Source organism: Rhea pennata, chromosome 4 (assembly GCF_028389875.1).
Source record: "Rhea pennata isolate bPtePen1 chromosome 4, bPtePen1.pri, whole genome shotgun sequence".
NCBI classification, from domain to species: domain Eukaryota; kingdom Metazoa; phylum Chordata; class Aves; order Rheiformes; family Rheidae; genus Rhea; species Rhea pennata.
In genome coordinates, this window is record NC_084666.1 from 72,611,861 (window position 1) to 72,627,345 (window position 15,485).

Sequence of the window (15,485 nt, forward strand, 5' to 3'; positions counted from 1 at the left end):
CTTGAAACTTACCCAGAATATTTTTAGACTCCTTTGTTTCAGAAAGGGAAATATTGCGAGCTCCTTTGGGCAATGTAAATGCTCCTCTTGTCTTCCCTTAAATAGAACGTCTGTAATTAGTGTTACGGGAGAAAAACCTAGTTATTTCATTGACTAAACTGTTAGCCAGATGCGCTTTACAAATATGATGTATAAATTACATTATGTGTTCAAACACATTTGAAGTAGCATTAGACACATCTAGCAAATTTTAATAGTCAATGAAAGTTAGACCAGTAGGTAGGTGATTTTAAGTTGGATACTTGCAGATTTCATTTTCCAGAAACTTGAATTCTTTTTGGCACCTCTTGCTTAAATGTTTCCCTGTTGGAAGAGGTCAATTAGTCTTTTTAATGACTAGATTGCCAAAGTTACTGTAAAACAATTCAACAATTCATAAACACAGATCATTTGGAAATAAGTGTCTGATGAACAGCAGTCTTCCCTGAACTATCTCCTATCATGAATCACTCTGAATTGTCATGATTTCCAGACACTGCGAATACTGTGCAAACATCATTCTGAACACTGTTGCCCAGTAAGATAATGCAGTGGTCCTCAGTGGCCCATATGCAAAATGTCGAGCCAGAATATGAAGTGGTCAGTAGCATATTTTGCCCCCTGTTGGCCTCTGTTTTGCCCTCTTAATTTCCCAGAAACTAAACTCATTAGAAAAAGCTCTTATTGGACTGGGTCCAAAGCTGTTACATGGACATTCCCTCAAAATTATAATCATTTTTTAGAAAAAAGATCAGAAACACTCTCAGGAGACTGAGCACTTATTTCTGCTGATTACAGTTTTATGTCAGAAAAGCACAGTAACTGCCCACTCCAGAAATACATATGGCTATATATGAGACACAAGTTGATGTCTGAAGTCCATTAAATGCAAGGTTTGAGTGAGTTTTTGCTTATTCCCTACTCAACACATCATCCTCTGGGGGAGCATCCTCTTCAGAAAGGTGATGAAAACATTTTTTGCTGTTGTGTGTTTTGTAAGCATTTTATAAGGCCTACAGTTTTCAATAGTTCTTTCTCTATTGTCTCTGATAATTAGAAGCAGTTCAATTTTCTAGCTGGTTTGCAGTAATTAATTAGTATTTTCAGCAGAATCTTTTATATATTTTACTTCCATTCACACATCAACTTATTTTTGTCTAAGTTTAGCTTGTCTGCTCATTTACTGTCCAAATTTAATATTACAGTTAATCTTGCTTGATTGGCAGCAATTCTAACATTTAAACTGTTAAGACAGAGATTCACTATACCTATTGCTAAGCCTTTCCCTGCTGAATCTTAAAACACTTTGTGCTATAGAACAGGAACTGCCGAACAGCAGTGTACTCCATGATATAGAAGCTGCATATTCCTGAGTAGCTTCCCTAAATTAAAATACAAGCGATACAGAAAAGCCTTAAAAGCAAAATACATTCAGCAAAATATAATAACATAACGCTGTCTCAGCTCAACAAATAACTGACTAAACAGAAATTGTTGAAGAAGCCCAAGGAGTTCTTAAATTATTTTTAACACAAAATGTGTCGTAAAATACTCCAGAGCAGTCTGAAAATATTAACCAAGTCATTCTTGATTTTGAGCTAACAGGATGCTATCACCATTTGATGTCAGTCACACAACTTCAGATATATGAGAAATGAGAACTCTTACCAAAACATTTTTCTGTTTGGTTCAGAAATAAGCTGTATTTATTTTTTCATTATTTATTTCACTAAAGGGCTGTAATTTGGGAATAAGCATTGTACAAGACCAATTTGACATGAGCATCCATGTATTTATACGCACAGAAATTCAGGCTTCCACAAATCTTCCATGAGTTTAGATTTAAGAGAGAAACTTGTGAAAAGCTTAAACTCTGAAGTGTTTCCTTTAGTCCTCCTATAGAGGATAGGATATAGACAAATGGATGCTACACTTAGTGTCAGGTGAAGTACCTGAATTTCTTCTGCAGTTCACTGTGAGAAGAACAGGCTGGTTTTGTTTAGCATAAGTTGGCGTATCCCCACTGACCACAGACATTGTCTGACTGGGATTCAGCAGGTACAAAGAACGACTAAACATGCTCTGCACAGTGCGTACTTTTGGATACACTAGACTTATCAAGCTTTCTTCTGATAGGTCCTTTAGAAGAGAGAAATACTATCGTGTTATTAATTTCTTTATCAAGAACTAAACTATTTTTATGCATAATCTTGCAACTTTGGTTTCAATACCGTAAAATAGCTGTATTTCTGACCAGAATGCAAAAGCAATAGATAGGACAGAGACAACAGAGACCATCTCCAGATGCATGAAAATGCTATTCCTACCAAGCTTTTTGGGAGTCCGGGTAAAGGTTCCTTTTACAGTTCGGCAATGAGAGTTATCTCCACCACAGACACCACATTTATCTTCAGCCTTATTAGAACCAATCTCCTTGTCACAACCCACTTTCTGCAGAAGGAAGAGCAAAGAGAGAGGGGGCTTTGTCACCTACTGCAGCTTTAATTATGGTGGAAAGCCATCTCAAAATGAATGCATAAGACTGATTTAATTAATTTAAACACAAATTATTTTAAATTCTGTTGCTGGATAATGGTTTCAACATGAAAAATTCTTGCATTATATTCACTGTACTTCAAGACTAAACAAGGATGAGACAGACAACAGAATAAAGGACACAATTCTTTTTACACAAGAAAATAAGTGCCTCCAAAAAAAGCAAATGAAGCTACCAGTTTATGAAAAGTGCAGTATTTCCAAGAATAGATCTATGCCATTGCTTTAATTTAATGTAAAATTCAAGTAATTATGAGGAATATGACACTGCAAGTATTTATTTTGAAAATGTCTTCCAAGTCTCTCTCTGCATTATTTACTGTGTTCTTTTGGTTGATTCATTAAGGAATACAACATAGTTCAAATTCAATGATGACTTGGGAAACTGTCACTCACCACGCATTCTCCACGAACACATATGCTGTATGGATCTTTATAGGAACAACGAGTCCCATCATGTGCTAGCTGTTTCATATAAGCAACATCTCCTGTCTCTCTGGATTGGCAGTACAGGTGACATCTCTTATTAGCTGTGCATTAAAGAAATAGAAGTATAATTGTGTAAGTCTATACCAATCCAAATAAGCTTCAGAAAAATATCCCACTAAAGGAATAAAGAGAATATAACAGAAATATAAAGGACTTTAAATAAATAGCTGTGAAATCAATGCCCTTCTTAAAAGGGTCTTAGCACTGGGTTCCCAACTATTCTGAAAGTAGCTTTCACTCCAATCCTATTGGGAACGAGGGTGAGTTTAGGAGATCACAGGGTGGCAGAATAATCACAGCTGGGTTTTCAGAACGAGTCTGTGAGAAGATGGTGCTAAAGCCACAAAAGTGCTGAGAGGATCTGGATATCTTGCTTTCTTAGTCTATTTGGAAAATGCCAGCTCAACGCGTATTTCTTAGTCCATGACTTAATCTAACTCCCTAGCCATAAATATAAAGGGTATCTCAGGAGACAGGAGCACACCTAACTCAGGACAAAATGCCAGCAACTCAAAGCCTCTGCAGCCTCTTTGAGTAAGCTAAGAATCTGTCTTTGTACTTAAAAGCTGTCCATGTGCACTGGAAGTAACTAGATTATCATTAACAGTAAACACTGACAAAATCAGACTGACACAGCCGTATCTATAAGAAGTGGGAAAATACTTTCAGTAGAAGTTACTACCAGAAGCTGTGATCAAACATCAACACAAGAAGAGCTGTGTGGGAGAGAGGGCAGGAAGAGGTCCTTCAGGACTTGAGAGGCAGCTTTGCACACTTTGCCCAACAGGAGAGAGACAGAGTGACAATGTGGTACATTAAGAACTATGAGCACTCCCAGCAGGAGCTGAGAGCCAGAAGAATCTTGTTGGATCATGTTCTCACTAAGAATAGGATGAAAGTTAGGAGAAGCTGGCTAGGCTGGATTGGGGAAACTACAGTTATCTCATGGAGCATCTGTTCTTTATTTAAGGGGCCATCCTTTTTCCTACTCTTTAGTCTCACCTACACTTGTTCGCAGACCAATTATTTCTGCCTTCTGCATGGCTGATGGAACAAGATACTCCAAGATTAACCTGTAATACAGGCAGATAAGTGAACTTACAGTCAGGGTGTTCATATGGCAGCCAGTGGTGTTTGTTGTTCTGATACTCAAAGTGAGAATTGCGCTGCTGACACTGTTGTGCTCTGAAGTCCTCAAAATGCTTTGGACACTCTTCTGTATTGCAAAGTTGAAACTCAAAATTGACCCCAGCACAATCTTCACCTCCATTAATTGGCCTATGAGAATAAAACATTTAAGAGATTCTAAAACCCTCTGAGCATTAGGACTGGGGATTCTTCTTCTGTCTTAAATTAATTTTTAATCTTAATTTTAGGGGAACGAGTTTGCAAAAAAGCGGTGAGAACTCACAGAAGTGGAAACAGAGCAGCTATACTGCACAGATATGCATTTGCAATGTAACCTCTGTGCTTGCCCATACATCCCAAAAGCACATGCTCAAATGCAGAAGCCATAGATGTGCACATACATGCTGCCAATAATTGATTTACAATTAGCAGTTATCTAATAGTCTACCCTGCAGTTTGGTGAACTTGCACACTATGTTCCCTTTATTCTTTTTCACAAGTTAAATATGTCATGGGATGATTTTCCACAGGCTTTTCTCTGAAAATTCTTGAATTCTCCAAAACTGATGCTGGCTTTCTGCAAAAAGACATGTTTTAAGGGGCTTGAGCAGAATGGAATTTTATCAGGATCTATCCCAATGTGTAAATGTCATTTCAACTTGTACCTGTGAAGATTTCCAGCCAACTGAAACTACCACTTAGGTAGGAGACCTACATTGGATTGTTGCACTGCCGTGTTCGGAAGCGAACTCCAGTTCCACAGGATCGTGAGCAGGAGCCAAATTTTGTCCAGGGTCCCCAGTTGCCATCCTGTTTCAGCTGGTTAGCGTTCTTCCACATGCAGTGGCCTTTATAGCACCACTGCAGGAAACCAGGCAAGGAAAACAGACAAGAGCAGAAACAAAACCAAACCAAACGTATAATCACAATAAAATTAAAAGTACAGATGTGAACTCATAGGGCTAATAATGACATCTGAGAGAAAAGACTGGAAATAGATCAGACCTCAGACTTTCTTGGGGCCATAAGAGTCAAGGGTCTAGGTGCTCTGTGACCTGCAAGAAGCTGATCCTCCCCTTGACTGCAGTCTGCTCCACGGTAAGCAGCATTGCTGAACCTGAGCATGTTTCCTTCTGTAGGCAGATATATGAAGCTCAGCATGTTCTGTCCTTCCTTCAATACATTTAAATAATTTTTGTTTCATTTGAGTCTTAGTCTCTACTACCTTTTTAAAGGAATTTTAATGTTCTAGATGTTGTATTGTAAGGTACAGTTCTTGCTGAGGCTTAGTATTTTTTTTTCTTTTTTTGCTCATACTGGCTAGATATCATACTCATTCAAATAGGTAAAACAGAGGACTAGTCACTGGGCAGGGTGTTTTTTGCTGCTGGCTAGGGCATATTCAGATGGTTTAAGTGGCTCTCCTCCATAAACATTTAGCCACAGGATGTCTGGACCACAAGCACTAAGAAGAGTTTCGTACTAAGTTCTCCCACCCTACAGTAACAGCATTATCTGCTAGGGTGGATTCCCAATAACACTTTATGGGCACTTTGCAGATGAGACAAGAATCCTAAAAAGGTAACAAAAAGGCCACAGAAGAGGCTGAGAGAAGGTTACATCTAAACTGGGGTTTCAATGTGCTGAGCCACCACAATTTACTTGGTACTACAGCAAGCCTTGTATGGTTCACAGAACACCACACTGGGAAAGCACTGCTCCCCTTTTCACCTTCTCTGGCTCCACCTGGGATGTGCTGGGCAATTCCCTAATTTTCTATGTGCTCCTCAACCTAACTGAAGCTAAGAAATCCTGCAACTGATTTTTTTAAATTAAAAAAAAAAAAAAAAGAAAAGAAAACACAATACTCACTTTTCCAGGGGCACACTCTGTCCCATCAAGTGGAGGCCCTTTCTTAGTCTTACAGAAATACGGGTTATCTGGATGGCTACACCACAATTGCTTGCATGGGTCAAAGGTTCGGAACTGAAAGGCAGGATGTTTGTAAGATGAAACTCAGCATTAGATTATCAACACTTCTCAGATAATTTTTCGAACCACTCAGTGAATTAATCTCTCACACAGGGCTATCAAAAAGTAAAGTATCTTCAGAAAGAAAAGGGCAGTGCTCATTCCCTGCATCTCTTGTTCCTGGGCTGGTGAAAAAAAGAAAGAAGGAGACATCCAAAAATGGGAGAAAAATAAGGTTTTTCCCTTCTGTCTTGAGATCACAGGTTTACTGCCACAAGTCTTTGTCATGTGGGTCATGCTGCTGTCCACCTGACCATTAAACATGACTGAAATTACTAGGTTTCACCCACAAATCTCTCTCTCTTCTCTACATGACTGTTTAAACTACTCTATTAAGTGTTTTTTTCAACTATGTGAAAATGCATATATTGCAGTTATTAAATAAGGCTGAATGAACATTAAATGCTGAATGAACGTTTGTAATGACTGCCTTGGACATACCGCTGTGCACATTTTATAGCCAACACCAAAATCAAAGCGGCACTGTTCATCCATGGAATAGTTGATGCCTGGCAGTTCAGGAAGCTTAGGCCAATCATGTTCAAAAGGGTCATCAAGAAGACAGTCATAAGAGCTGTAGAAAGACATGTAGAAAAAATCGTGAGAAGACTTGGTAATTCTGTTTTTGATCAGCAAGGTCAACATACTTATTCTTAGATGTCAATACTGGCAATACTTCTTTTTTCCAGTTCGTTTTCTGTTCCATTTACATATTCTTACTGTTTACTGAAACACAGTCCTTTCTGTAGGAGTACTGCTTAGTGCAATATAACTCAGCCTTGGATATGACTCAGCAAAATCCCTGGGAGACCATGGAGAGCCACCTCCAGCTCTTCTCTGCCCTAGAGACACATGTGGAATTTGCTTTTATTTTTATTTGCTCTTTATTTTCGTGTCACCAGAGGTAGAAAACAAACACTCCTCCATTCTCACTGCCAAAGGTCAACATCACGGTGTGCTTCAAACTGGAGTGTGGTTCCCAACATAACACCTAACACAAAGTCCATTGTAGTCAATGGGAGCCCTTCCACAGATTTCTTCAGGCTTTGAAACACGACAGCGGTCTGAGAATGGGCGCTCTTACCTGACATCAGCCATGTTCGTATGGATGAAGCCCTGCCTATGCAAAGAGGCAGAATTAGCCTTGCTTTTCACTGGATTCATTTGAAGTTAAAAGACTGATACTGGTAGGCTGCTCTTTCTGCATGGGGTTAAAATTCACTTGAAGCTCTAAGGTTTGGTAAGATTACTGTTTTACACTTTATTTCTATAAATGGGGTTTGTTCTCTAGGAAATACAGGCTATAATGGATCAATTCATGAAGTTTTTACTCAGCTTTGGCTGGTAAAAATAGTCATTTACAATAGAGAAGGAAGCCTGAGTAAGAACTGAGTGAAGAGGTAAATACATGGAGGGAGGTCAGAGCCAGCACGGCAGAGATCAGTCCCATGGTGCTCTGTTCTTTTTCTCCTTAATTCACAGACACACACACACACAGACACAGATACACACGTTATTTTTTCCCTCTTCCATGACTTTCAATATATTTTTTTTGACTTTAGGGCTTCATCCCACCAGTTTCACAGGACAACTCCTATAGAAATCAAAAGCCCTCTTCACAGCTTTCAGAAACCTAGGGAAAACACTAGCTATCTAATACAGAGTCTGCTGGAAAGACTTCTGCTACTTTCCTCCAGAAGATGCAATGGGTTTTCCATAAAGCCCTAAATGAGGAAGTACATTTCTTGATTTAGCTTTTCTAATATACATCTGAAGGGAAAAAGAGAATGTCAGGAAAGGAGGTGATTAGAAAGCAACATGACTGGAGGAGGCCAGACATGGACTGTTTTGCTGCTGCACTGAAGCACAGATAAACCTACTGGGATGCCTTTGAAGACTGAATCCTTCCTTGAAAGCAGAGAGCAGGCCAATAGGAGCATCCTATTCCTCAATATCTCTGAGGCCCCTGTACCACTGTGTTTATAAAAAGGGACTTCCACAAAGGTCAGGTTTATGACCCTTGATTCTGCTCCTTCATGCTGAGATTGCCTCTCCTCTTCTCTTCACTGTTTAACAGGGCAGCCCTCTGGCCCCAGATCCCAGCCAATAACAAAGATTTCTGTTTCTTTTAGTAAAAAAAACTACTGCTGAGTGTTGACAGGTCCTTACTGTATGTATCTTTTGAGTTCTTGGCCGCTGCACCTGGACCAGTGGTAACGATGAAAGGCAGCCTGCACCAAGGGAGCCATAACACTCCCCATTGCTGTCTCATCACCACATCTGTTCCCTTGCCCATCGTGCTCCATTCCCAACCTGGGTGGAAAAAACAAAAAGCAGTATCAAAACTTGGGCAATTTTTGCGAAAACAGTCCCTCGTGGACACATAATCATTCAAAATGAAATTGTTTTCTCCACTTCACAGCTATCACCTGCATTTCAAATAGATATCTCCTTTGATGTCAGAACACCAAGGACTCTGTGAATACTGTTGCTTTTATACTTCATTTTATTTGTTAGTACCAGGAATGAGGTAACTAGATGATGATTTCTCCTCATGCTTTGGGTAAAGGGGAAAAAAAACTATTCTGTTCATCAGAGAGCAGTTTGTTCAGACATTGAATTGTTCATGTTCGTACACTCATTTATCAAAAGCATCTATTTACTCATAGAGCTGACACGGTTAACATGTAACACCTGCAATTGTGCATCTGGTACAGCTTAACATGCAAGCGACCTGGTCATCTCAAACTTGGCTGATTTTCTCCTATGTTACTTTGACAAACCCACTGAGGTGTACAAATGAACAAGTAGCTTGCACTATTTAAAGAAAAAAAAAATCAGGTCAGTGCTTGATATTAATTCATCCAGGCGTCTAACAGAGATCTTTGCTTAATCAACTATTCCCAACCTAACACTTTCTCATTCTCTAAGTAAAGTGCCAAATCTAACAAATTATCACTTTCAGTCAATGAGAAGTAAGAAGTTAATGACGCTTGGCAAGCTATTGTCTCCACTGAATGCAGTGAATTAAGACACCACGCCTGGGCCTTCCAGGTTTCTTACTTAATGACCTCCTTGTCTCCCTCACCATACAAAATGCAAATTCCCTCTTTCTTCCCCTTCCCTTCTTCCCCAGCTTAGAACATTCTTCATTGCTCAGAACACTGATGCATTCCAAGGAGATGGAAATATAAATAGGACAGCTGTCATACATACATGAAAATTAAACTGCTTTATGCAAACAGGAGATGCAGCACCATATTTTGTTGCTAATCTATTTTTAAAAGTTAGACTTACACATGGCCAGTCTCATGAGCAACAACAAAAGCTGATGAAAACCCATCCTCATGGTTGAGTGTGCAGCTTCGGACTGGGTGACACATGCCAGTGACAGGAGCATACCCTGTTGAGAGAAATCAGGTCTCTTTTTTTCCCATTAGATTTGTTTTAAACTAGACAGCCCAATAAGATTTCCTACCTGAGATGTACTCAGGATTCTTTTGCCTTGATGGCCAATTTTCTTTATCTCATTACAATTATTGTCAAATAAATTAAATGGCTGTGCCAAACTGGGTTTGATTCCCCAGACATCTGTATTATTTCTGGCACTTACATATTTATTACTAGAAATACATAAAATTATATTTATGTTCAGTTAGAAGGTAGAGCTATGGGGTTTTTTTCCTTGTGTTCAGATTAATACTTTCATCTATGTATATCCTGGTACATATTGCATATCTTTTCCTCAGGAAAAGCCTAAATCCTTCTGAAGACAGGAAAGTCTGCCTTACATCTCATCTTTACCGGTTTCACTTCAGACATGCCAATCCAGACCTGAAGAAGGGCTTGGCTTTCTTACCTCAATGAAAGGTGAAGGGAGAATGGAGAACATGAACATCTAAGTCATCTTCAGTTGGACAGCCAAAACATTGTGCACTTTTTAAAAAAAACAACTTGGGGAACCAGAAATGTTTATCAACCAGTATGGTTCACCAGCATATGAGCACAAAAGTTTTCTTACTAAAGGGCATGTCTAACTGAGAGCAAATCATTCTTACCAAGTCCTAAGTGAAGATTTGTAAACTCTGGGCGTTATAGTTGAATGTACTGCTGCGATCATATTAAATTACATGTATTACACTGCTTTTCCAAGATTGAATAATGAACAGAGCCTTCTTCACAGACAAGTTGCAGGATTTGAGTCAAAGGCACAGAGAATGGGCATAGCACTAGAGGAGACCATGGTGGCTGGAAGAAGGAATTGAGCTGCAGACCCAGCCACAGCGCTGCAGCTGGACAGATGACTGAAGTGGCAGGATGATCTCCAGGGTTTTATTATGGGGCTTTCTTTAAAGACTGGCACAGGCAACATTTAGAGAGGGAGTGGCACTGTTGTTGTGACTAAGGAAAATGAAGTGTAGATGATAGAGGAGATTTCTGAAAGACTGATATTAGATTTATTGAGTGGGGGCCATTATTTTTCGTAGGACAGCTTTGCATCAGAAATTACTCAATTTTCTGGTTGCTCTTTTCCACCTAGAAGTGGAAGTAAGAAGCATACAGAACCACAATGTCTCACTTAAGAGCAATCCCCATGGTAGCTCTTCAGCTAGTTCGACCCCTGACCACAGCACAAGAGGTGAAGTGATTATTTGGTCCAGATAAATCATTACAGGAAGGACATGCTGCAGTTTAACTACATGAAAACCAAGTAAATAAAAAATTTCAAGACTCTCACCCAGGCTGTTTATTAACAGTGACATAAATCAAACTCTGTATGCTACTTTCTGAATTTACCTCCCTTGAGTAATAAAGATGTATCTTTACATCTGGCAGGTTGTTTATCTACAGACAATGATGCAATAAAATAAAAGCTAAATAAAATGTAAACTGCACTGAGAGTTCCTAGTGTCACCCTGCACCAACATACACACACAAACACCTGACATCTGAAGAAAGTAAATTACTATTTACTTAGATCTCTCAGGTCAAAAACCTTATTTCTTGCAATCAGATTTAAATGGCAAGGACACTCATTGCTTTTTCTTTCTTTCTTTCTTTCTTTTTTTTTTTCCTTTTGGTATATAAAATGAATGAAAGAAAATAGTTTTTCTCCACAACAGAGTAATGAGTACCTACTCAGACTGTGATGACTGTAAATGTGTGACTTTTCTAATGTCAGGACAGGAAACTGCATTGATTGAAAGTTATTCTGAGTGCACATGCTTTTCTGAACAGAGGTAGGTTTCAGCTTATCTTTAAAATTGAGCACTTCCTTAAGTATTTGCTGAATTGTGGCCTATATTCCTTATTGTCTTAGGTTCATATATCAATGCAATCTTCAAAATTTTCTCTTTTCTGTCAAGCACTAGCCAGAACACCCCAAGACCAGATACTTCTGCTACAGGTTAGCTCCATTACCTTGCATACCAGCAGGCCCAAAATCTTGCCTGGTTAAGAAGATGGCATGATCGTGGTGCTCGGAGTGATTGGGATCGGACTTCTGCTGCTGATACGCCCAGCGGCAAACATTCTCCAGGCTTCTTGAGGGATTCCCCCTCTCAATCAAGCTAATGGACTGAAAGAGCAACATATTAGACTCAAGAGCTCCTGAAGGTAAGAAACTTAGACAAGTTTTGTTCTTCCTGGAGCACCAATCAGGTCTCCATTTCTCACTTACCCAGTCCCTATCACTCTGAGTCATGCTAGCCTTCTTTCCTATTAGGAAAGTAAATGAGTATAGCTTGACATGACCCAATCCCTAACAGGCATTTTCCAATATTCCCTCTCGGCCTTGATCCCCAGCTGTCAGAGCAGAGTGCTGGCAATTTATACCCACGCTGTGGATATTTAACAGTGACCGTGCAGGTGTAATAGTGCATTTTAGGGATTTTTTTGAAGACTTTATTGTAAGTGTTCACATCACCTATGGAAATAATGGCCTTTTTGTATAAAGCCTGTAATGTGCAGAAGAAACACACACCATGATGTAAGGATTAAGTAAGGACATTTTTATTCCCTTTGCTGTAACTTGTTTACATTCTTGACTGCTGGAAAACATGATTCAGTTGAGATAAATGACAGTGTAATGACACATATGGTCTCTGTGGAGATAGTGAATGATATAAACACATAGGACAATGTCTCAGCTAGTGCAAAGCACTAACTCCAGTAAATTTATACTGATAAACATAGATGAACCCTGTGATTTAGTGAGATTTTTGCTACAATATGTGCCTACAAGCTCAATATTTTCTAAGTAACTGAATTTCATTGTAACAGGAAAATCAAGTTGGTCTTTTCACTTACCAAATTTAATATGAGAATTAAATAGGAGGCACATGTTTTTTTATCAGACCATAAATAGCATTAGAGTTTTCCTCTCATCCTAAACAATTTAACAAGGATTTATTTCAAAACTCTCTGAGCGCGTTTTATTAGGGAAATAGGGAAATCAAGGTAGCAAGTACTCTCCTTCACTATTTGTGAAGGAGTGTGCTACGATTCATGAGAAGCAGTGTATTCAACAATGACAGAAGGAGATAGCTATGCTAGCAGACTGCTTCGAGGGGGTGTACTAGCAAGTTGTGTTTGTCAATCAAGACAATCACTTCTAAACTGATTTCATTCCCTGAGGACTCACAATGACAAGAATTCAGGCTGCAGGCCCGAGTAGGCTGAGCTCTGCTAGGAGTGTGACTGCAGTGGGTCAAGGTGCCCCCCCCAGCTCTCAGTCAGTCCCCCAAAAGCATCAGCAAGAGGGAGTCAGTGCTAACGACTGCTTTCTCTTAATTTAAGAGCCCTCACAGGCACAACTGCCACTTCTCTGACAGCACCAGTCACTGTGACTTGGTGTTTAAACATGGAGACTTGATGACATAAGAAAAGTATGTAGTGGAACAGGAGCTTTCCAATGAGCTGAAACTAATATGACAGAAAAATTAAATTGCTGCAGTCTTTCAGCTTCTATATGATGAATGAGGGGTGAAGTGACTCTGCAACCAGTCTTCCACCTCTGTCACAAAAGGCGCCCTCATGGGCAGCCTCAGGAAAGAGGGCACAAGCACACTCACAACATGCCAAGCAAGGAAAACAGTTCTCTGGAACTAGCCCTGAAGTAGACTTCTTTCCACAGCCATTCCTATGATTCATGTGGAAAATAATTACAAAGAAGATGAACAGGTAAACTGGTTCTGAGGCTTGCTTACCTTTGCATATCCTAACATGATCATTCGGACCAGTACGACATTTATGTGAACACCCAGGGATTCATCATGGTAAATTTCATTCACCTAAGAAAGGGGGTAGGAAAATAAAAAGGGAAATTAAAGAAAAAAAATCAACGATAATACAAAGGGAACTTCCAAGGAAGTGTATATATGTTATTTTAAGTGCTTACACCACTACGGTCTTTTCAAAGGAGTTATTCAAATCTCAAATTATTTCCATGCAGTGAGAAATGTATACTGCACTTCCTGTTGTCAAATACACCCTCACAGAGAACATTTGGAAGCTCATGTCAAGACTGCTCTCAACTTTTAATGGCCTTTGGATCAGGGCCCATAGAAGAGTTGTTTGAGAAAAAAAAATCCTTCAAGTTCAAACTCTGCAAATACTTATCTGAATGCTTAATTTCATTCAAATGATAAACAGAATGATGGAAATGAAGCTATGCCTGGAAGCAAGGTTATAGCAGTGTGTTCAAGTTCACTGAGAGATTTAAGAGCAGATAGAGTTTGCATTAACAACAGTTAAAACCATCACTATGCAGCCCACATGGCCACCTCTGCTATGCCACCTGGCCACTCTCTGTGGATGAATTCCAGATCCTGTTCCTATTTGCTTCATCCACCATTCGTCTCACTTCAGTCAATTTAAACATGTGGGACGAGTATTTTAGCGGAGAGAGAGCTAGCATGTTTTTGGTCATTTTGTAAAAGTGCCGTTAACTTCAGCAGAGGTTTGTCTTTGGAAAATACTTGAGGATTTGACTTAAGGCCATTTTTGCATTCTGAAGCTCTAGGTTAGGAAAGCAGAATATTTAGACAATGATACGAACAATGATGCTCCATTTCTGCACATATGTATGCATGTGTTAACTTTAAAGATCTGAATAATACTCTTGATTCTAAATTAATCTTAAAATTAATGAGCAAAGTGTTTCCAAATCCCAGAAATGCATTGGAAATTTTCATCTGAAAGGTTTAAAGTTTTATGTCTCTGGCTTTGCCAGAGACATAAATTCTGTAGTGTACCTCACAGAGTCATGACTTCTCAAAATAGACTTGATTTCTGTAAGTCAGTGCATTCAATTTAAGAATTCATTAAATGCATCAAAGTGTGTAACATTTATGTGATCTGGAAAGACTTACTATGTTAAAAACAACTGTTAGCCCGAGAAAATACCCATCCATAGGACAACCTCATGAGACATAAAAACTCTAGTCCTCAAGGGCTCCAAAAAAAACTACAGGAAAGAGTAAGCTTCAAAGCCCACATGGACCCCCACAACACAGTCCACAGCTTTGCAACAAATCAGATCAGCAGAGGTCTCCAGTGAAATCTGTACAAATGCATTTAAAGGCAGAATTACGATTTAGGTATTTTTTGTCTGGTTTTCAAAGGAAATAAAGGTGAGAGGGTCACTCTCTGTGTTAGTTCCTATGCCTCAATAAATTTTGGCCCTGTTTACTGCTTTTCAGCAAAACTTGCAAAGCAATAAAGATCTCAGAGAACTTATGCATCTACAAGTTCTGCAAAAATAAACAGCTGATTGGAAATAGCAATCTTATTTCTGCTCCCATGGAGGCAAAGACTGCATGTCCTTTATCCCACCTCAGAAAATGCACACACAGGGGTTGTGCTTGTGAACACCCCCAGCAAAAGAGAAGCTCATCTCTTGTCAGAAAGCCCAGCCATGAGGCAGAAATCCAGAGGTAACATGAGAGAGATCCCCTGCTCACTGAACAACTGAAGTTTTTCACAGTGGTTTTTGTTTTGTAGGGATTTTTAAAAGCAACTGATTTTTAAAGATAAATTAGTACAAAAATGACCATGTAACTCTATAAAGAGTATTTGTGGAAATGAAGCTAAAAACCAAAAATCATGCAGATGGGTCAAAATTGTTCTTCTTGAGGACCTTCTTTGTGTCTGGAAAGGTGAGAAATGTCCTCTCATCAGTGTATAAATTAGGGGGCTAAAATATCTGCAGATCATCAATGAAGTTACTCATCTCCCTCAAA

The 15,485-nt window shown here is 39.2% G+C and overlaps 1 protein-coding gene across 1 annotated transcript in view; it reads right to left on the reverse strand.

The window, feature by feature from the left end:
- ADAMTS3 (ADAM metallopeptidase with thrombospondin type 1 motif 3) overlaps positions 1-15,485 on the reverse strand; it is a 137,696-nt gene that overhangs the window by 14,608 nt on the left and 107,603 nt on the right. The window contains exons 6-15 of the mRNA XM_062574257.1: positions 13,452-13,535; positions 11,665-11,821; positions 9,541-9,646; positions 8,413-8,556; positions 6,685-6,817; positions 6,085-6,198; positions 4,928-5,073; positions 4,187-4,362; positions 2,992-3,125; positions 2,367-2,490 (exon numbers count right to left, since the gene is read on the reverse strand). Coding sequence (XP_062430241.1) covers positions 2,367-2,490; positions 2,992-3,125; positions 4,187-4,362; positions 4,928-5,073; positions 6,085-6,198; positions 6,685-6,817; positions 8,413-8,556; positions 9,541-9,646; positions 11,665-11,821; positions 13,452-13,535 — 1,318 coding nt within the window. The remainder of the gene's footprint in view (positions 1-2,366; positions 2,491-2,991; positions 3,126-4,186; positions 4,363-4,927; positions 5,074-6,084; positions 6,199-6,684; positions 6,818-8,412; positions 8,557-9,540; positions 9,647-11,664; positions 11,822-13,451; positions 13,536-15,485) is intronic.